An 18,540-nucleotide genomic window follows, 5' to 3' on the forward strand; every position below is an offset into this window, starting at 1 on the left:
TATATATATATATATACATATGTAAATATGTGTGTTATAGGAAGTTTATGAGTAATGGTATATGGTTATAATGCATGTGAAATTTTGCATGATGAATCTTGAGAAATTCCCATTTTCTTGCAAATTGATCTTTATTGCAGCACCAAATGGATTTTTTGTGCAAAAGAGGCCCATTTTTCACTTAGGTGCCCTGCTTCTCGCTGCAGCGAGAAACTTTCTGTTTTGGCAGCAAAAAACTCGCTGCAGCAAAAATAAATCTCGCTGTAGCGAGAAACTCTTGGGTTCTGATGCAATATGTTCACTTTGATGAAGATTTTGACCATCTTCCCGTTCGAACTGAGAAAAGTGGTAAACATCAAAGTTGTACCCTTGCCTCTTGGCTTTCTAATGGTCTAAAAATCAGGTCAATTGGAGTTTTGTAGCGGGAGATATGCTAGAAAAATTAAAATACATGCAAACTGGTACTATTTCTTGCTGCAGCAAGAATGAACTTCGCTGCAGCGAGAAACATTCTATCCTACATGCTACCCTATTTGATTTTTGACATATTTTTCATCCATTTAACTTCATGGATTGATCATGGATTGTTGCAACACTATGAAGTTATTAACCAAAGTTTGAAATGAGGGGTTTTTAGTAAGAAATTAAAGCAATTGCATTGTTTTTGGAAATAAGTGCATCATGATTTCCAAAATTCTTCCTATTGATTGCTTGTTCCCTTCTTATGTTCACTCACTGAGTTTTATACTCATGTTTTTAAATTCATGTTTTCAGATTTGGAGGCAGTTAGGACTTAAATTGAGTTACATGCATATGCTCGCTTTCTTGGTAGGTACTATGGCATCTCAGTAGTCGCATCTTCACTGTGGTAACTCCGCTGGAAGTCAAGAGTCATTTTGTTTTATGAGTACGTTCATGTGATTTAAAATACTAAGATACATGTCTTAGACGAGATATATATATTTTAACTGTTAATGCCACCATGAGTTGAAATGTTAACATTATTTTGGGTTTATATTAATGAAATTCTTGATTGCTATAGGCCATTATTAAAGTGATTATAAGTTGGAATTATGAAAGGTGACTTGAGAATAGTTGATGGGATGTTAAGCAAGATTACATAATAGGCTTGCTTGGGCTTGGTGCGCTATGCCCATTGGGCCCATGCGCGGGTCATGGCCTAGGAATTTGGGTTGTGACAGATATATTATTCGTTCAATATTTTAAAGTTACAAAACAACCTTGATTAATCTTATTACAGATCATGAGTTGGTGATGAAATTTAATTTTTATTTATTCATAACTTATGTTTTCTAAAATAATATTTATCAATATGAACCCACGTATAAAGACCATATTTGCTTATGTTCAATAAAGCCAATGGCTTAGTGTGGTGGAAAAAGGTTTGTCAAGATTATCTTTTATCATGTTGAACCACATAAGAAAATTTAAAGATTTTTTATGGTATAACAAAGCAACAAAAGGAGACCAAATAGAGAATTATTATGCAATGTGAACCATATAGCTGACTTGCATGGTGGAACTACTTAGTTTGTCAACTTGTTATTGTTGTTGTTGTTGATTAAATCTAAAGCAACCGAAATAACTTTGTGCTCATAAGTTGCAAAACTAACTTACACTTTCAAGGACCAAACTCTTTCTTTAATGTTCATATCTCCTGTCAGTTCATGTATAATCTTATTTACGATTGCATTATGAGTACAACTTCCTGCAATTCATGTTATTATACTTTGGCTAACATGAAGGGACTCAACTAGCTTATTTATATGGTTCTAGAACTTGAAAATTATGGTTGGTGGTGATAGAGCTAGAAAACCACCAAGCCATGCAACACCATGAAATTAGAAAATTGAATCAACCTTTAATAAAAGGCTTAAAGAAAATATATGTTATTCAGTAGTTGTTTGATAATAGTGAATTTAGTATGGTATCTGTCACTACAATATTTTCTAAGTTCTTATCCTAAAACCTATTATGCAACTTATACACCATTCCTCTTTCAACAGCTTGATTATATCTTGTTATTATGAATGTTTCAATTGTATTGTAGCCCTTTTTGTTTGTTATGATTGTAGATTTTGATTGGGCACAACAATGAAGTTTGGTTTATACAATTTTCTAATAATGGGGAGTACTTAGCCTTTTCGTCAAGTGACTGCACGGCTATCATATGGAAGGTATGACTTCTTTCATTTTGTATATGCATATGAAAAGGTATGTTTTTGCATTATTTTATATGTATGTGTGCATGCATTTGTATCTCTGCTGCTTTCTCTAAGAAGTTTTGGAATCTTGTTTTTTGTGTAATATTTTGTATTGAGATATGATAAATTTGAATAACATAATTTAAGTTACATATAGTGGATCAATTAGGGTGTGTCTAACCTTTAATGCCTACCTTATCCTAGTTTTTTATGGTTGGGAGAAGGGTGCTCGAAGGGGGGGGGGGTTGAGGTTGCTAATAAGGTATAGTTTGTTCTTATTTCTAAAAACTGAAACAAACAAGAAATGACCATTTGCTTTTGTGTGTATGTCTGTATGGAGTTCATTTAGTAATGTCACTTTCTTGAACTTGAATTAAATGAAATGAAACCTATCAGTTTGATATTGTTGATGTTCTCTTTCTCATATCATGTTTTGTTTTGTTCTAAATTCTTGAAAATTGAGTTAATTTCGTTTGTTTTCATTTTTTACCTCCAAAAGTAAACTTCCTTTTTCAAAGAAATGTGATTCTATTACTTTAAATGGTTATTAATGTTGATAATGGGTGAACGAATATGATGTTTTACACCATATATTAGTCCTAACTTAAGTTAAAGACGAGCTAAAAGTATAGTATGTTTTTTGGTCCTTTAAATGGGCCAAAAGGACCTTTTTTTGTTGTTCGCTTAATTATCATCATAATGATCTTGTCATGGTTCTTGTTTAATTCTTAATTTATGTACATGTTATATTGGATTGTACTTGGATTTATGGCCTTGTGAGATAATTTTTTTTTTGAAGACTTTGACATAAGTTGGTTTTTCTCTCGCTAAATTCCTTAGATTATGGATAATGGTAAGTTGACAATGAAACACATTCTCAGAAGCTATCAGAACCTTGTATTTTTTGTGGCTTGGAGCCCTAACGACACAAAGTTGCTCACATGTGGAAAGATGGAAGTTCTCAAGCTGTGGGATGTAGAAACAGGTACTTGCAAGCATACATTTAGGGATCATGGCTTTACTATTAGCTCATGTGCTTGATTTCCTGACTCAAAGCGACTTGTTTGTGGTAGTTTTGACCTAGAAAAGGGCATCTGCATGTGGGGTTGTGATGGGAATGAGATTAAAGCATAGAAGGGCATGAGGATGCCCAAGGTTTTGGATCTTGCTATTATGTTAGATGGGGAAAATCTTATCAGCGTATTCTCTAACAAAGAAATTCATATATTAAATTTGTAGACAAATGCCGAGCAAGTATTCTTAGAGGAGCATTCAATCACATCTCTTTCAGTTTCCATAGATAGTAAGTTCTTCATTGTCAACCTAAATAGCCAAGAAATTCATTTACGAGATGTTGCTGGAAGTGGGAAAGCCTTTAAAGTATATAAGCCATAAGCAAAACAAGTATATCATATGATCTTGTTTTGGTGGGTTGAATAGTATGTTTATTGCTAGTGGCAATGAGAATTCAGAGGTATATGCTTATATGATAATATAAACATTGTAATTTATATTTGCCTAGACGTAAGTTTATTATCGTCGAGCTTTTCTCTACTCACTCGCATTCATTAATCATTTCTGGCATTCTTGGCAACTAGACGATAACCAGTTAGGTCCATTAGCATCTTCGTTTCACATCTTCATCCAAAATTAAAATGTTGATACTTGTATGGGTTCAACATCTAGAATTTGTGAAAAAATTAATATTGGGCTGTGCTATGTGTGGCGGCAACCACCCATTAGCACTTTGCATGGATTAGTCTTGCTTGTTGTACATAGATGGTCCATATCTCATTTTTTTATCAGAACAATGGAGGAGGTCAAAGGTAGGAAATGAGTTCTTTTGTATATATACTTATTGATTTCCCTTTCATATATAGCTTGTTTGTCGAGGTTGTCAAAAAAGTGTCATTTTGTTGTTTGTCTCTCATGCATATGCAAATGAACCTAGGCAAGCTTGTTCATTATTACTTTTACAATTTCTAGTGAATTGCATTAAATCTTACATCTTGCAATCTTGGTAGGTATACATTTGGAATTGAAGAAGGTTTAACCAATTGAGGTATTGTCTGACCATTTAATGATTATAAATAGTGTCAATTGGAACCCTAAAAGGCCTCTAATGTTGGCATCAGCAAGTAATGATCATATAATCCATATACGGGGATCAAGCCAAGCCAATAATAAGATTCAACCAAAAGACTCTCACTTAAAAATGACAAAACGCCTTGTTTGTAGCTCTTTTTTTACATTTGTTATTCATTTAAAAATTAGCAGAAAAAATTGTAATTTTGGTTTTCCTTATCCCAAATTTTGCTACACAATATCATTTTGTAAATATTCAGCCCCATTAGTTTTGTTATTTAGCCCTTCCATGCATCTCTCCATTTCTAACATGTATTAACATAGTCAATTACATAGGTTCATGCTCTTACATATATATATATATATATATATATATATATATATATATATATCTTTTGTACCATGAAATGACATGGTAAAAATTTTTCAAACATTTGATGCGTACTATTTTTTTATTTGATTAGCCACACACCTATGATGTTAACATTGATGCGTGAACGGATAAAAAGCTGACCTTGAGTTGACCTTGTCAAGTTTTGAAACCACTTGCACGTTAAAAAAAAAGCTTGCCGGTAAAACGGTGAAACAAAAAAATAGTAAGAGTTAGCTATTAAAATTTAAAGATTTTTTAATTAAGAAACAAAAATACTATGATGAGAAACAAATACTCTTTATTAAAATTAAAATATTTATTTTGTTAAAAGATAAAAATATTCTAAGTAATAAAATCAAAATAACTTTTACTATAATTAAATAATATTTACATCAAAGTATAAATATATTTTTATTATAATTTAATAATATTTTGTATTAAAAGATAATTAAACCTTTTATTATAATTAAATAATATTTAACATTAAAAGACAAAATATATTCTTCATTAAATTTAAATAATACTAAATATTATTCTTTATTACATTTATTATATTCAAATAATAATATTAAATAATATTTTTTATAGTTAAATAATATTAATATATTAATTAATATTTAAATATTTTTATTTCCTTGTTTTTGAAAAGGAAGTAAATAATTTTGTGGCTTTTGTGCTTTAGAGAGAGAAAAGGAGTGAGGAAGAGAGAGAAAATAAATAAGTTTAGTATTTTTTTATAAGATAATTTTTAAAATTATAAAAAAGTATATTTGTTTAATTAATTTTTTTTATTCCTAATAATTTAAAATAGTCATTACTGAAAGGGACTTTGATAATAACTACTCAGATTTTTCTTGAAATAGTTATTCTAAATAATAATTATTTTATTAAATTAAATACAATTTTATCTCAAAAATAAAAATAAAGGAGGAATGGCCCCACCAAGCATGCCATTAAAGAAATAACAAAAATTTTTACCACATTTTACCTCGCATAGACTTACTCTTTAGGTTTTGTCACCGTTTCAAACCCCCGAGATCAACTAACATTACCAAAAACCAGAGCCAAGCCAACGGAAGACAAGAGGGATTTAGCACTTGGTTTCCCCATCGAGATCTCGAAAGAGAAAGAGAGGAAAGAAAATTCTCTCTCATCCAAAGCTTCGAACACCTTATTCACTAGGATTTTTTTTCCAAAAATAAGTGGAAACAATTATGCCTAGATTGTTATGAATTTCGTTTGTTGAAAAATGACTGGACATCCCTGGCCGCTCGATCAAGTCTCCCTCCAATTTCAATCCTCTACTAATCTCCATCGCAGGTCAGAATTGACACTTAATTTAGATTTTTCATTTGTTTCGGCTGTTGTGTTGGATTGAATCACTCAGAAGCGAAATGGTTGATTTAGCGAATCGCTTTCAAGATTTAGATGTTTAAGTTTAGAATTTTTAGCTTTTGGTTTAAGCTGAATTTTGTTAATTCCGTAGCTTGAACTGATCTAAATTATGCATCACTTATTTTGTAGATTTGTTGATTATTCATTAACTCATTCTTTGTATATAGTAGTAATGGTGTTGTTAATTTGTTCAATTAATGTGAAATTTAATTACAGGGTGAGCTGATTGTAGTTGAAATGTATGTTTTCTCATCAATTTACTTTCTTTTTGGCTGCTGGATTGAATTTTCATGTGCTTTGAATAAAGTGCTTCGATTTAAGGTGATAGTTTAGTGTCACCGAAATTGGAATTCAAAGTTAGTGTCATTTTCAGAAGTTCTTTTATTTATTTACATTTTTTATTTGTCCAGTTTCATCTCTTTTCATTTCACGTGGATTTGTTAACTTGCAATTCTTATTTTCGAGTTTTGTGTTCATGGAACTATGGTTTGTTGAGAATCTAAGACTTGTTTCTTTGAACCTCATGACCGCAACCTCGAAGCTTATTAGTTACTAGGTTTTTGTATCTTGCTTTCAATGTAGTATTGTTTTATTTATTTATTTTTTCCTTTTCAGTGGTAAAAATGTCTTACATTTGTTAGGGAAGAGAGAAGTCTCTCCCAGAACAAAGTATGCGCCAGAAAGGCGATGGGGAGAAGCACCTAAACAGAATGCCAATTCTTCATCTGGGCCTAATATTGAACCCATTGGGGATGCCAGACGTGGCCTCATTTCATGGTACTTTTAATTTTCAATTGTGTTTGGCTATTTTTATTTTTCACATCTTGTAAGACGGTGGCATGTCCTTTTTAAAAATCAGTTTCTGTTCTTTATTTTATCTAGACGAGTCATTAAAAATCATATTGTTACAATTTTTTTCTTTACAGGGCTGAGGAAGAGTCTTTGCGGCATTTGTCAGGCAAGTATTGTCCTCTAGTGCCTCCTCCAAGGTCAACAATTGCTGCAGCATTTAGTCCTGATGGAAGAACACTTGCTTCAACCCAGTAAGTTGTACTTTTGTGAATGTTCTTGTTTTCTTCAGCATTCATGACTTGCCTTGTTTAGATGTTTACTTGGTTTTTTTCATTGTAGTGGTGATCACACTGTGAAGATTATTGATTGTGAAATGGGAAAATGCTTAAAGGTGTTGAGCGGTCATCGGAGGACACCTTGGGTGGTAAGTACTTTTGACTTATTCTGCAAGTCAGTACTTGGTAATTCCTGATTGACTTTTTTGTTCCTTATTTGAAAAGAAACTTTATTGGTATATAAATTTTTCAGTCTGTTAAAATAATCCTTATTGAAAATTGATATACCTAGAGGACAATTGTTAAAAGGCTCAATCCTGTTGTTTTGTATATGCAAGGAGAATACTTTAAGTGCAATGTCCTGCTCAAATTTGGTTGATACGTTCCCAACTTTCAATTCCCTGGCATCCTTAATAGTCTGGGAGCTTTCATCATGGGAAAGTGGTGGCTGATAATCCAAGGTCTCTGGAGGCCTTGATTCCTGGTGCCATCTGGTGTGCTGCAAGGCCTAGGGTTTAACTATTTACATTGTCTGCGAAAACCATGTTGCTTGACTTAGAGCAGCGAGGTTAGATGTGGGCTTAGGTCTTCTTGATCTTGCTCGTAGTATATGTATATAGGCAAATTTAAAGCAATCAGATTATGTGAGTTATTGAATGTTAATAAAAACAAAAGGATTATATATATATGTATATATGTATATAAATATATACATATATATACATGTGTGTGTGTTTGTGTGTATTCCATGTATAAATCCTAATGGAGCTTTTACAGGTTAGATTCAATCCAGCGCATCCGGAAATTCTTGCAAGTGGGAGCTTGGATCATCAAGTTCGTTTATGGGATGCAAAGACAGCGGAGTGTATAGGATCTTGTGATTTCTGTACTTCCCACCCCAACTCTTTTTGTGATTTTGAAGTGTTGTTCTTATACTTATTATTTGCGTTTGTGTTCTTGCTCCCTTTATTCCCTCTTGCAGATCGTCCAATTGCTTCCATCGCTTTTCATGCAGAAGGAGAACTTCTTGCAGTTGCATGTGGTCACAAGGTGTTGAATATTACCCAGGAACTTGTCATATAATGTCTTATGCTTGGAATTTCTTATCTCTTCCTGCATTATATCCTTAAGCTTGGGAAGATGATTTTGTGGATCTCATAGCATTGATGTTTTGAATCATGTTCCAGTTGTACATATGGCACTACAACCAGAAAGGAGAGGCTTCCTCACCAGCCATTGTATTGAAGACCAGACGATCTCTCCGAGCTGTGCACTTTCACCCGCATGCTGCTCCTTTTCTCTTGACTGCTGAGGTGAATTGTCTATTGGTTTTTTTTTACTGATTATTTATTTCTTCTATCATGTGGATTACATTATTGGACTGATATGCAGGTAAATGATCTTGACTCTTCAGATTTGTCAATGACACTGGCGACATCACCGGGTTACTTGCATTATCCTCCTCCTGCAGTTCTTGTGACAAGTAGTCATGCCAGTGATCATGTTGGTTTGGCAGCTGATCCTTCTTTTACGTCATCACCTTGCATGATTGTGCCTTCATTTACCATTGATGATTCAATAATGGATTTGCAATATGTTAGTAGGCTTGTTGGTACAACTGGCATGCTAGTTGGGTCTTCTTCTTTAATGCTATTTCAAACAGATGCAACTATGGGAGAACAGCATCATAGTACAGTATCTCCCATGGAGACGTTTTCTGCAATTCCTTCTGGCTTGTGTCCTGGTACAGAAGACCCTGTAAATAATTCTGTTCCTTTTAGGATGGAAAGTGGTGCTGCTGACCCTTCAATGGATGCTATGGATACTGATGAAGTTCAGCCTGTAAGGGAAAGCAGGGAAACAAACTCTACTAACCTCAATCGTTATAGTAGTGCAGGGGGGGGAGTATCTAGGAATGTTTCTAACCAACCAGATGTCAGGGAATTTGGGCAACTTCAGCAGTTTTTACCCTTTGGAGCAATTTGTTGGGAGTTGCCTTTCCTGCAAGGGTGGTTAATGGGTCAACAAACTGGTGTTCCATGTATGCGTCCTCATAGTGAAAATTTAACTCAATACACGGGTTCTTCCTCAACATTGCAGTCATCAACTGGTAACATGGAGACTGCAGCAGCTTCATTTGGAATACCCAACAGCATTAGCCAATCTGGGGTTTCTAGAAGAACTAGATTGCAACATGTTTCACGATCTCGCTTCTCAGTTTCTGAATCTGGTGCAGTCGCTGTGCCTAGTAACTCTGTGCATGATGGCGCTGATGCTCAACAGATTATAAGTAGAATCCAATCTGAACTTGCCACATCACTGGCTGTAGCTGCAGCTGCAGAGTTGCCTTGCACGGTGAAGCTTAGGGTGTGGTCACATGATATAAAAAATCCCTGTGCACTATTAAATGCTGACAAGTGCCGCTTAGCCATACCACATGCTGTCCTTTGTAGGTAAATGTCATGATATTTGTTCTAATGGTTTGATGGTCATAAATTTGTCAGCATCACTCAAAACTCCATGTCTTTCAGAGATTTTTTGTTGTGCATGGTTGTGCTAGTTGCATAATATAGGTGCTATCTATGCTCTCTCTCGGACCATCTCTGTAAACATGAAATATTGATGTTAATTTTGTTCCAACACTAAATCTTGCCTTTGTTAAATTCTTGGTTGTACTCTAATAACTGTATTTTGTTAGCATGTCATCATGTTTACAATATGGCATTTCTTGGCTGCATTATGTCTTTGCAGTGAAATGGGTGCCCATTTTTCACCTTGTGGGAAATTTTTAGCTGCTTGTGTTGCTTGTGTGCTTCCTCATGTGGAAGCTGATCCTGGATTACAGGCATTGGTCCATCAAGATGCTGGGGTTGCAACATCCCCAACTCGACACCCAATCTCAGCACACCAAGTCGTGTATGAGCTTCGGATATATTCTCTTGAGAAGGCAACGTAAAGTTCATTCTCTTTATCTGCTCTTGCCGACATTTGTTTTTAGTTATAATTGGTGGGTGGTTATCTTATTAAATCGATGTTCATTCAAACAATACAGCTTTGGTTCGGTGCTTATTTCACGAGCAATTAGAGCTGCTCATTGTTTGACATCAATCCAGGTCAGTTGATTTTGATTGAAATTCTGAGAACTTGCATTCTAGTTCATTATCTATTCTAGTGGCATTTTCTGCTGCTCAAGCGAGCACTACTGAATGCTTAGCCGAAAAAAGGTCATTACAATAGAACATCTGCTTGGCTCCCCCAACCCAACTCCAACCAACAAATAGAACTCCTTGTGGATGTAAAATGTTTTTTCGTTCTTGTTGTTTTGGTATTGATGCTCTTTTTGCCAGTTTATGTTTAGTTCTGGAACTTTTTTCTCTTCCCTTTACTGTTACTTTCCCTTTGAACATCCAAAACTATTGCATTTATTTATTAAAAGGCATGATTTACTTTAGTTTTTACCAAGAGAATACTTTTTTGGACTTGGGGGGGGGGGGGTGGTGATGGGTGATACTTAAGCCGATCCCCGTCATGGTGCCATATTACAAGGTCAGTTTTGACCAGACAAAAATGTCATTACCAACATGATTTGCTGTTGGAGTTTGGCCTTTTGTTTGCACCTTCCTTTAATGGCTAAATTTCTTCTATGTTTTTGTACAAATGCCTAGAATTAAGGGAAGCATATTGGTCTAGAATAATAGAAAAATGTATTACTATGGTTCTAATTTATGCATCTAATGCTATGGTTGTAGTTCTCACCCACTTCTGAACACATATTACTTGCCTATGGTCGACGTCATGGTTCCCTTCTTAAAAGCATTGTCATTGATGGGAAAACAACATCGCCTATATACACAGTACTAGAGGTAGAAGTTCAAATTAAATTATTTTATATTTTTTTCTTGTTATATTTTTGCAAGTTGTGAACGTGTCTTTCTTTCTCTGCCAATAGCTTTCTGCCTTTCCTCACTTCTCTCTTTTAATTTGAAATTTACTTATTGATAAAATCTGTTGGAACTTGTGGTAAGAAGTAAGAAAACATGGAAAGTTTAGTTGTAAATGGTTTCTTATGTTTCAAGCAATGTTAGGATTTCAAATATTGGCTTTGTTCAAATTTCCATTTATTTGGATTATTCAGATGTTTGTTGACTAAAGCAGTCGACTCATAAATTTTTTAAGGTTTATAATTCTTAATCAATTTTTTGATCCTCTTTTTTTATGACCCTAATGTTGAGTTGAGCTGACATTTATCATTTATTTTCTGGAGAAGGAATCTCAAAACTAAATTTGAATTGCAAAAAACTGGGTTGTTCTTATGGCTGATATTTTAGGGTTTGTTTCATACTTCCCAGAAATATTTTCTGCAATTTTAAGTGTTTGGAAGTGGGAAATCTTTGTTTTGAGGTAAAATATTTGTGGTTCAACGGAAATAACATCTGTTGACCCAGGTAAAGGGCGTAAGACATTTTCCATCCTTACATAAAACCCCTCCCCGACTCTCTCCTCCCTCTACCCACTTCACACTCTTTCGCCTCACCTCCCCTCCCCACTCGATCGTTGAATCCATCTCTGATGACCACCCGAACCTTGAATCTCCCTCCATCGTCTTCAATCCTCCTCCACCTCTCTGTTCACCGTCTTTCTCATCCTTCAATCCCCCTCTCCATTACGAAGACAAATCTCTTTATGGATTTGGCAACTCTCCCTCTCCCTCTACTACTTGCCTGTTTGGGGTTGCTCCACTATCCCTCCAGCAGCAGCAGTGACTCTTCCCGCTAGCATTCTTTTCTGCATCATCATCTTCATAGTAGGTCCTGCAATGTTGATTTGACTTGGAAGCTAGAATCTCACCGAACTGGAAAACACCATTAATGCCTAGATTATGTCTTTTTCTCATGGAACTATAAGGGATTAATTAATTGTGGGATTTGATCCATAGATGGTCATTTGTTTTAGAGGTCTTGAAAGAGGGATTTGTTCGAGATGGGCTTGAATTTTGTTTTTGCTACAAGGCTGCATAATTTTTGAGAAGCAAACACCTAATTAAGTTGATAGAAATTTTAGGGTTTGAAGTTTAGTTATTCTTTGTCGTTTGATGGGGTTAGAAATGGAGCAAAGTGGACCTCAAAATTTGATGGAAAATTGAGAAGATTTTTGGTTGTATACCAAACATTAGAAAATGTTTTCTCGAAAACCATCCAAACATGAGAAAATTTATTTTTTCAGGAAGATTATTTTCCATTGAAAATGTTTTCCTTCATGAAGCTATTTTCTGTTATCAAACAAAGCCTTAAATTATGATTTTGTATGTATGACATGATAATTCTTAGTCTCGTTTATTATTAGCTTCAACTGTTAAGAAGTGGAACCATGTCATAAATCTACAGTTATGTGATTTCAACTACCCATGGATGTGGGTCCAATGTGGCCTACTTTATGGTTGGTCAACTGCCATTTATTTTACGCGATTAATCTTAGGGAATATGCTCTGAATAGACTACCAACTTCCAGTACACAATTCTTATATGATGATTATTTAGGTGAAGTCTAGACTTGTTTTCTCAACTTTTGTGAAATAGAGACACTGTTTGGCTTAATCTAAATTTGAATAAATATTGATTTATTTGCTGTGCGTTAACTTTTAGTTAGATTAAGTTTTCAGTTGGTGTAAATCAATGTGCATCATTGATGAAATACCTGGACCGAGTCAACTGGGAACCAGGACTTATCTGGTCCAATAAGGTCATTTGAACCAGGTGTATATCAGACTGGTCAAAAACCAGTCAACCATTTGGTTGGACCAGGTTAGATCAGACCGGCATTGAAACCGGTTTTAAGCATTTATTTTATTATTTAATCTTTCAAAATTTCTTTGCTAGTGGTGAGATTTGAACCTATGACCTTTTATCTCTCCATTAATGACCATACCATGGATGTTAAATATTTAATATCAAAATCATATTTCTTACTATAGCACAACTCTTTAGTTGAAAGTTGGACCGAGAATGGGATCCTCATTTGTTCAACTTCCAGTCTGGTTTTTAAAACATTGATGTGCATGTAATTATCCATGGTAAAACAGTTTTGCTGGATTTGATGCTATTTGATATGATAGAGAGGGGAGGAGGATTTCAGTTGTTGCCCTTTGGTTTAATCATGTGTTTTTATCTCATGGTTCCGATTTATACTTCCAACTAGCGTGCTTGAAACTCTACTTTTCTTACTTGAAGTTACCTGTTAGATGTCTGGATAATAATCTGTTTTTTGTCAGTTAGGTTTATAGAGTTTCTGATATGGAACTCGTGAGAGTACTTCCTAGTGCAGAGGATGAGGTAAATGTTGCGTGCTTTCATCCTTTCGCTGGAGGTGGTCTTGTCTATGGAACCAAGGTCAGCACCTGATTTACCTTAGAATCGGTGCTCTTATTTGCCTATATTCTCAAACTACAAACCTAAAAAGATCTTTAACATGGGAGCAATGATTGCTGCTAAATGCAGGAAGGGAGACTGAGAGTTCTTCAGTACGATGGTGCTCATGGTACCAATTCCAGCACACCAAATTATTTCCCTGAAGAAAACATGGCTGACGTAGAGTAGCAAAACAAGGTTGTGTATAGTCTTCCTTTTTATGGTATTCTGAATCTCATAAACCATTATTTTACTAACTTAATAGCCACTGATATATGCCCTGTAACAGTAGATGCTTAAGCGTAGTTTACTGTTTTTTCAACTACATGCCTCACATCCTTGTGCTCCTTTTTCCTCTTGCATTGGTTTTATATTATAAAGTGAAAAACTGCTCTAACCTTAAGGAAGCTGATGGGGCTGGTAGCACTAAGTGCCCAAGTCCAACTTGGCAAGGTTTTAATTTGGTCAATAACTCATATGTTTCATGTCATTTTTGTTATACTCCATGGGCTGGTCAACTTTTGATTAATATATGCAGACATGCCAGATGGTGGGTTTCATAAAGTTTACAATGGGAAAATGGGCAATAATAAACTCAATAAAGCTTGCTGAAGACAATTCTCTCTACTTTGAAATTGCCAATCCAAGGTTATTGCTCTAAAATGGGTTTGGTGCAACATTTGTGATGAGTAAGAGAGGCAGGGACATGATATTTGCGTTTGATACTAAGTCATCAAGATACGTTTAGTAAGTTATTCTTCTTTGTGGTATCAGGTGTAGACATTTGCTTTAGGATGCTACAAATAGCGATCTCCCTTCATACATGATCTGTACAGACAAGCTCAAAGCGGATTTGCGATTGGGTTGGGGCAGTAGGGGGCAGCTGCTAAAACAACTTTTTGGTATGTTGTGTAACTACTAATTAAAAGAAAAGGTTTAGCTTTGCTCCAACTGAAATTCATCTACTAACCTTAATTTTGATTAGTGTTTATATTACATAATTAGTAAACTTTTTTTTTAATTTTTAATTTTTTACTAAAATTTTACATTTCATAAGCCTCACTTTTCATCTTTCCATTTTTCCAGATTCGAATATGAAACTTGTTTCCAAATTTAATTTTTCATATCTAACTGTTTGTATTTGGGAAACTTTGGATACAATTATTATTTAGCAGGAAATATTGCTGTAATAACTTCAGGCTTAGTTTGACGTTCTTATTCATTTGTAAAATCATAATAAGGTTTCAAAATTTTAATTGGAAAAAATTATTAAGTTAAAAATATGCTTGATTGGGTTTAAATATTTACTTTTCTAATTTTTTATTTTCAAACCTAGTCTAAGATGTGCTTTAACAAGGTGTAATAAGTACGGTATTTAGAATTTACCTGCCGTAATATTTCATGATCAGTAGCCGTTGATGTATCTCATAAAAAAAAAAAAAGGCATAGCTTTATATTCTTGAAAATTTATGTGTACAATAACCAGGGTCAAACTAAAACTGAAAAGAAGGTTAATTTTGAAAAAGAATTTGCCCAAATGAAATGTGTGTAACGTATACACGAACATAAGGGCTCTCAAAGCAAACACAATAACAGAATACCAACATATTGAGTGTGTAACCAAGCTAGAAGGTAGCCTAAAGAGGATCAACGATAACGACTAGGAGATTCGAATGTGTAGAAAAGGCTCTCACAGAATCAAGTGACGACTCTGTCCCTTTGTGCTAGGTGTGTCTGCTAATGGGCACTATCAGTTGGTCGACTAGTGCATAGGTTAGGTGGGTTGTTCTCGCTCGACTCGAGTAGTAGATTTAACACTTTTGTATATGATATGACCATACAACACAATACGGTATAGATTTAAACGAGTTTGGGTTTAAGTTAATTGTTCTTCGTATATTAATCTTATTAATTGTTAGTTTTCTTTGTCTACAATAAATGTAGCATTTTTATTTATAATTTAGTAACAAATTGTCATTTAATATAAAAGTCAATGATCTATACACGTACGTTAAAAGTAGTTAAAGTACCTCAACTCCCAAATGTGATTAAACTTTATTCAAGTGTCTCACCTCCAAAGGATTCATGCTTCTTTCTTTTATAAGCTTTTTTGTTTTTCTGAAAACGTGTTGCTAATTAATTCTGCTGACCAATTAAGTAGCAACTCTTGTTTTTACAGATATACTAATGGACTTGGATTCATTAGACTTAATCATAGTCCAACAAGACTTATATATAAAACCTAAAAGAAGAATATGTATAGGATCTTTAAGATCTCTCTACAGCTATGAGTCCAAGTCTATGTCATCTCATGACTTCTATTTTATTTGGAATTTCATTTAATCTAATAAAATCATTTAGTTTCTTAAATTAATTAAGAAACCCTATTTACCCCTTAATTGCAATAATGTCCATCAACACATTGCAATTGACCTCTCCAACTACCTCCAAAGCTTCAACAACTATAAATATAAGCTCTCACCACATTTATAAAGGTTGGAAGACTTTGAAACACAACTCCAAGAGAAGATTTCAACTCAAATCATTTAATACTCTTTGTACACCTCTTCTAGCATTTAAGTCTTTAATTGTACCATTTATTAAGCCTTCATTGCTTATTCTTTTCTTCACCCAACATTGTTCTTAACCTGCTACTGAGCCTTAAAGAAACATTTTAGTTGCATTTAAATTTCTTTCATTGTATTCACTTGAGTGGTTATATCTTAACCAATTGAAAAGGTAGTATTTAAGTGGTTATACCTTAACCACGATAAAAAGTAGAGCGGTTATGCTTTAACCATAAAAAGGCATCATATTGAAAGGTTGTGCTAATTCACAAAAAGTATTGTATTGAATTTTTTTCAATAGTGAATTTTAAACTCCTTAGTAAATCTAAGGAAAAAGATGTAGGCAAAGAGGTTGAACCTCTATAAAAACCATTGTGTTGATTTTTCTCTCTCGCTCCTTAATTTCATTTATGTTTTTAACCTCTCTAATTTGATAAGGAATCAATTCTCTTGTTTACTCTCAAAAAGGGGATTTGACTTTAAGAAACTTTACTTTCTTGAAATTGAAAAGAAATTTTCAAAAATTTAAAATATTTCAATTCACCTCCTTTTGAAAATATCCATATTCAGCTTATTGCTCTAACACATTGTCACATCGATCCCATGTGATATCAATTTATAATTTTCATTCCTGTTAGACTTTGAAAAATATTTGTCTTCAAAACATTAATATATAAATTAATATGAATAATATAATTTTGAAACACCTTTTATAAAACACACTTCCAAGATTTCTTAAGTCCAACAATCTTATGAAAATCGCTTCAATATCTTTCTCAATAGAGAATGGTTAATCCTTTATTGAGGATTTAATATAATTTATTTAGTATGTACATAATCCAATGTACCAGGATATAGCTTTAAATTCAGCATCACCTAATGGTAACATCAAAGTCATATAGATACTAAATAAATTATATTAACCTTTCAAGTATAAGGATAATTAATAAATTGTAATAGAGCTCTTTTTAATTATTAACAATGATAGACTTATATGAAATTCTTTAATTAGATCCTGCTCGATGTATGTATCTCATACACTATACCCACATGTTTGCTTTAAGGTCATTACCCTAATGCTAGAGTTAAAATACTCTATCCTTTTTGATAGAGCATAACAAGTGTAGGCTTTAAACATTTTGTCACATTTAGCTTAGAACAATTTTGACAAACAAGGAAATGAAAAACTATAACTACCTACTTAATAGTTTATCAACTACTAACATGGTTTTTCTACAATATTACCAAAAAATTTATGATCACGTCATATATGTTATAAATATATAAAATGTCCATTAAAATATAACATATATGAAATCAATAATTGATGTTACAAATTATTTATCTAATAAATAAATAATAAAATTGGTTTCTAAAGGCATATGCCTAATAATCTCCCACTTGCACTAAAAACTAATTATACACATATTTTACATTAAACACTAAACATTAATCCTTAATTTGATTAAGATATTTCAATATATGTTTTACTGTTGTCAATATTTAAGACCTGGATTAGATTGGTATCCTCTCACAATGCCGACTACATAACATATATCGGACTTAGTACATACCATAGCGTACATAAAACTTCCAATGTTGATGCATAAGGATAGTTTCTCATCTTTTCTCTCTCCTTTTGGGATTTAGGAGGCATTCTTTTAGAGAGATGAATTCTATGCCTAAAGGCTAAAAACCCTTTCTCGGAATTATGCATGCTAAATTTGGTCAATATCTTGTCAATGTAATTTGCTTGGGACAATCCCAACAGTCATTTTCTTTAGTCTCTAAACAATTTGATCCTGAGTATATAAGACACTTCACCAAGGTCTTTCATAGAAAATGTATAGATAACCAAATCTTTTCTAATGAAATTGCACCTACTCCATTACCAATGAGTAGTATATCATCAACATAGAGAACTAAAAATGTGACGGTACTCCCACTAACTTTCTTGTTCACACATGGTTCATCCAAAATTTTTGAAAAGCCAAAAGATTTGATTACCTCATCAAAATGGATGTTCCAACTTCGAGATGCTTGCCTTAAGCCATAAATTGATTTTGTTAATTTGCACACTTTGTTTCTTGACCTTTGGATTTAAAACCTTCAGTGTCACGACGCAAACCTTGGGGGCCATGACTGACACACGAGCCCAATAGGCAAGCCCAATAAACCCAAGCAAGTCTCAGAGTCCAAAATCATATAACACAAATGCCAAGGGATTTATAATCAAATATTCATAATAAATTCAAATATATTTCATTATCCCTGGCTCACAGTCTACACAAATGTTTGCAAGGCCATACATTAGCCAGTCAAATCAAGTTCTTACCTATCAACCTTTACATAAATTCAAATGGCACATCATGCCTACATACATCGAAGCCAACCATATGCAGAAGCTTGTGACGGACTCAATAG

The 18,540-nt window shown here is 33.7% G+C and overlaps 1 protein-coding gene and 1 pseudogene across 8 annotated transcripts; both read left to right on the forward strand.

Moving 5' to 3' along the window:
* The window catches only part of LOC108661400, a 25,315-nt pseudogene extending 20,508 nt beyond the window's left edge, over positions 1-4,807 (forward strand).
* Positions 5,689-14,601, forward strand: LOC18613025. 8 transcript variants are annotated; one of them, XR_001930052.1, is made up of 15 exons: positions 5,692-6,003; positions 6,694-6,855; positions 7,005-7,121; positions 7,210-7,294; positions 7,923-8,031; positions 8,128-8,195; positions 8,333-8,458; positions 8,538-9,598; positions 9,897-10,097; positions 10,198-10,258; positions 10,895-11,008; positions 13,418-13,531; positions 13,640-13,747; positions 14,088-14,197; positions 14,324-14,601. XR_001930052.1 is itself a non-coding variant. In XM_018129926.1 (14 exons), exons 1-13 carry the CDS (start codon positions 5,933-5,935, stop codon positions 13,736-13,738), a joined length of 2,388 nt encoding a protein of 795 aa, XP_017985415.1. In that variant the 5' UTR covers positions 5,692-5,932; the 3' UTR covers positions 13,739-13,747; positions 14,088-14,601. The 8 variants fall into 8 exon arrangements, 6 of the variants coding, with proteins under 6 accessions (XP_017985419.1, XP_017985415.1, XP_017985416.1 ...); XM_018129926.1 differs by having other exon boundaries at positions 14,088-14,601; XM_018129927.1 differs by having other exon boundaries at positions 7,923-8,010; positions 14,088-14,601.

This window comes from Theobroma cacao, chromosome 1 (genome assembly GCF_000208745.1).
Source record: "Theobroma cacao cultivar B97-61/B2 chromosome 1, Criollo_cocoa_genome_V2, whole genome shotgun sequence".
In the NCBI taxonomy this organism is placed as follows: domain Eukaryota; kingdom Viridiplantae; phylum Streptophyta; class Magnoliopsida; order Malvales; family Malvaceae; genus Theobroma; species Theobroma cacao.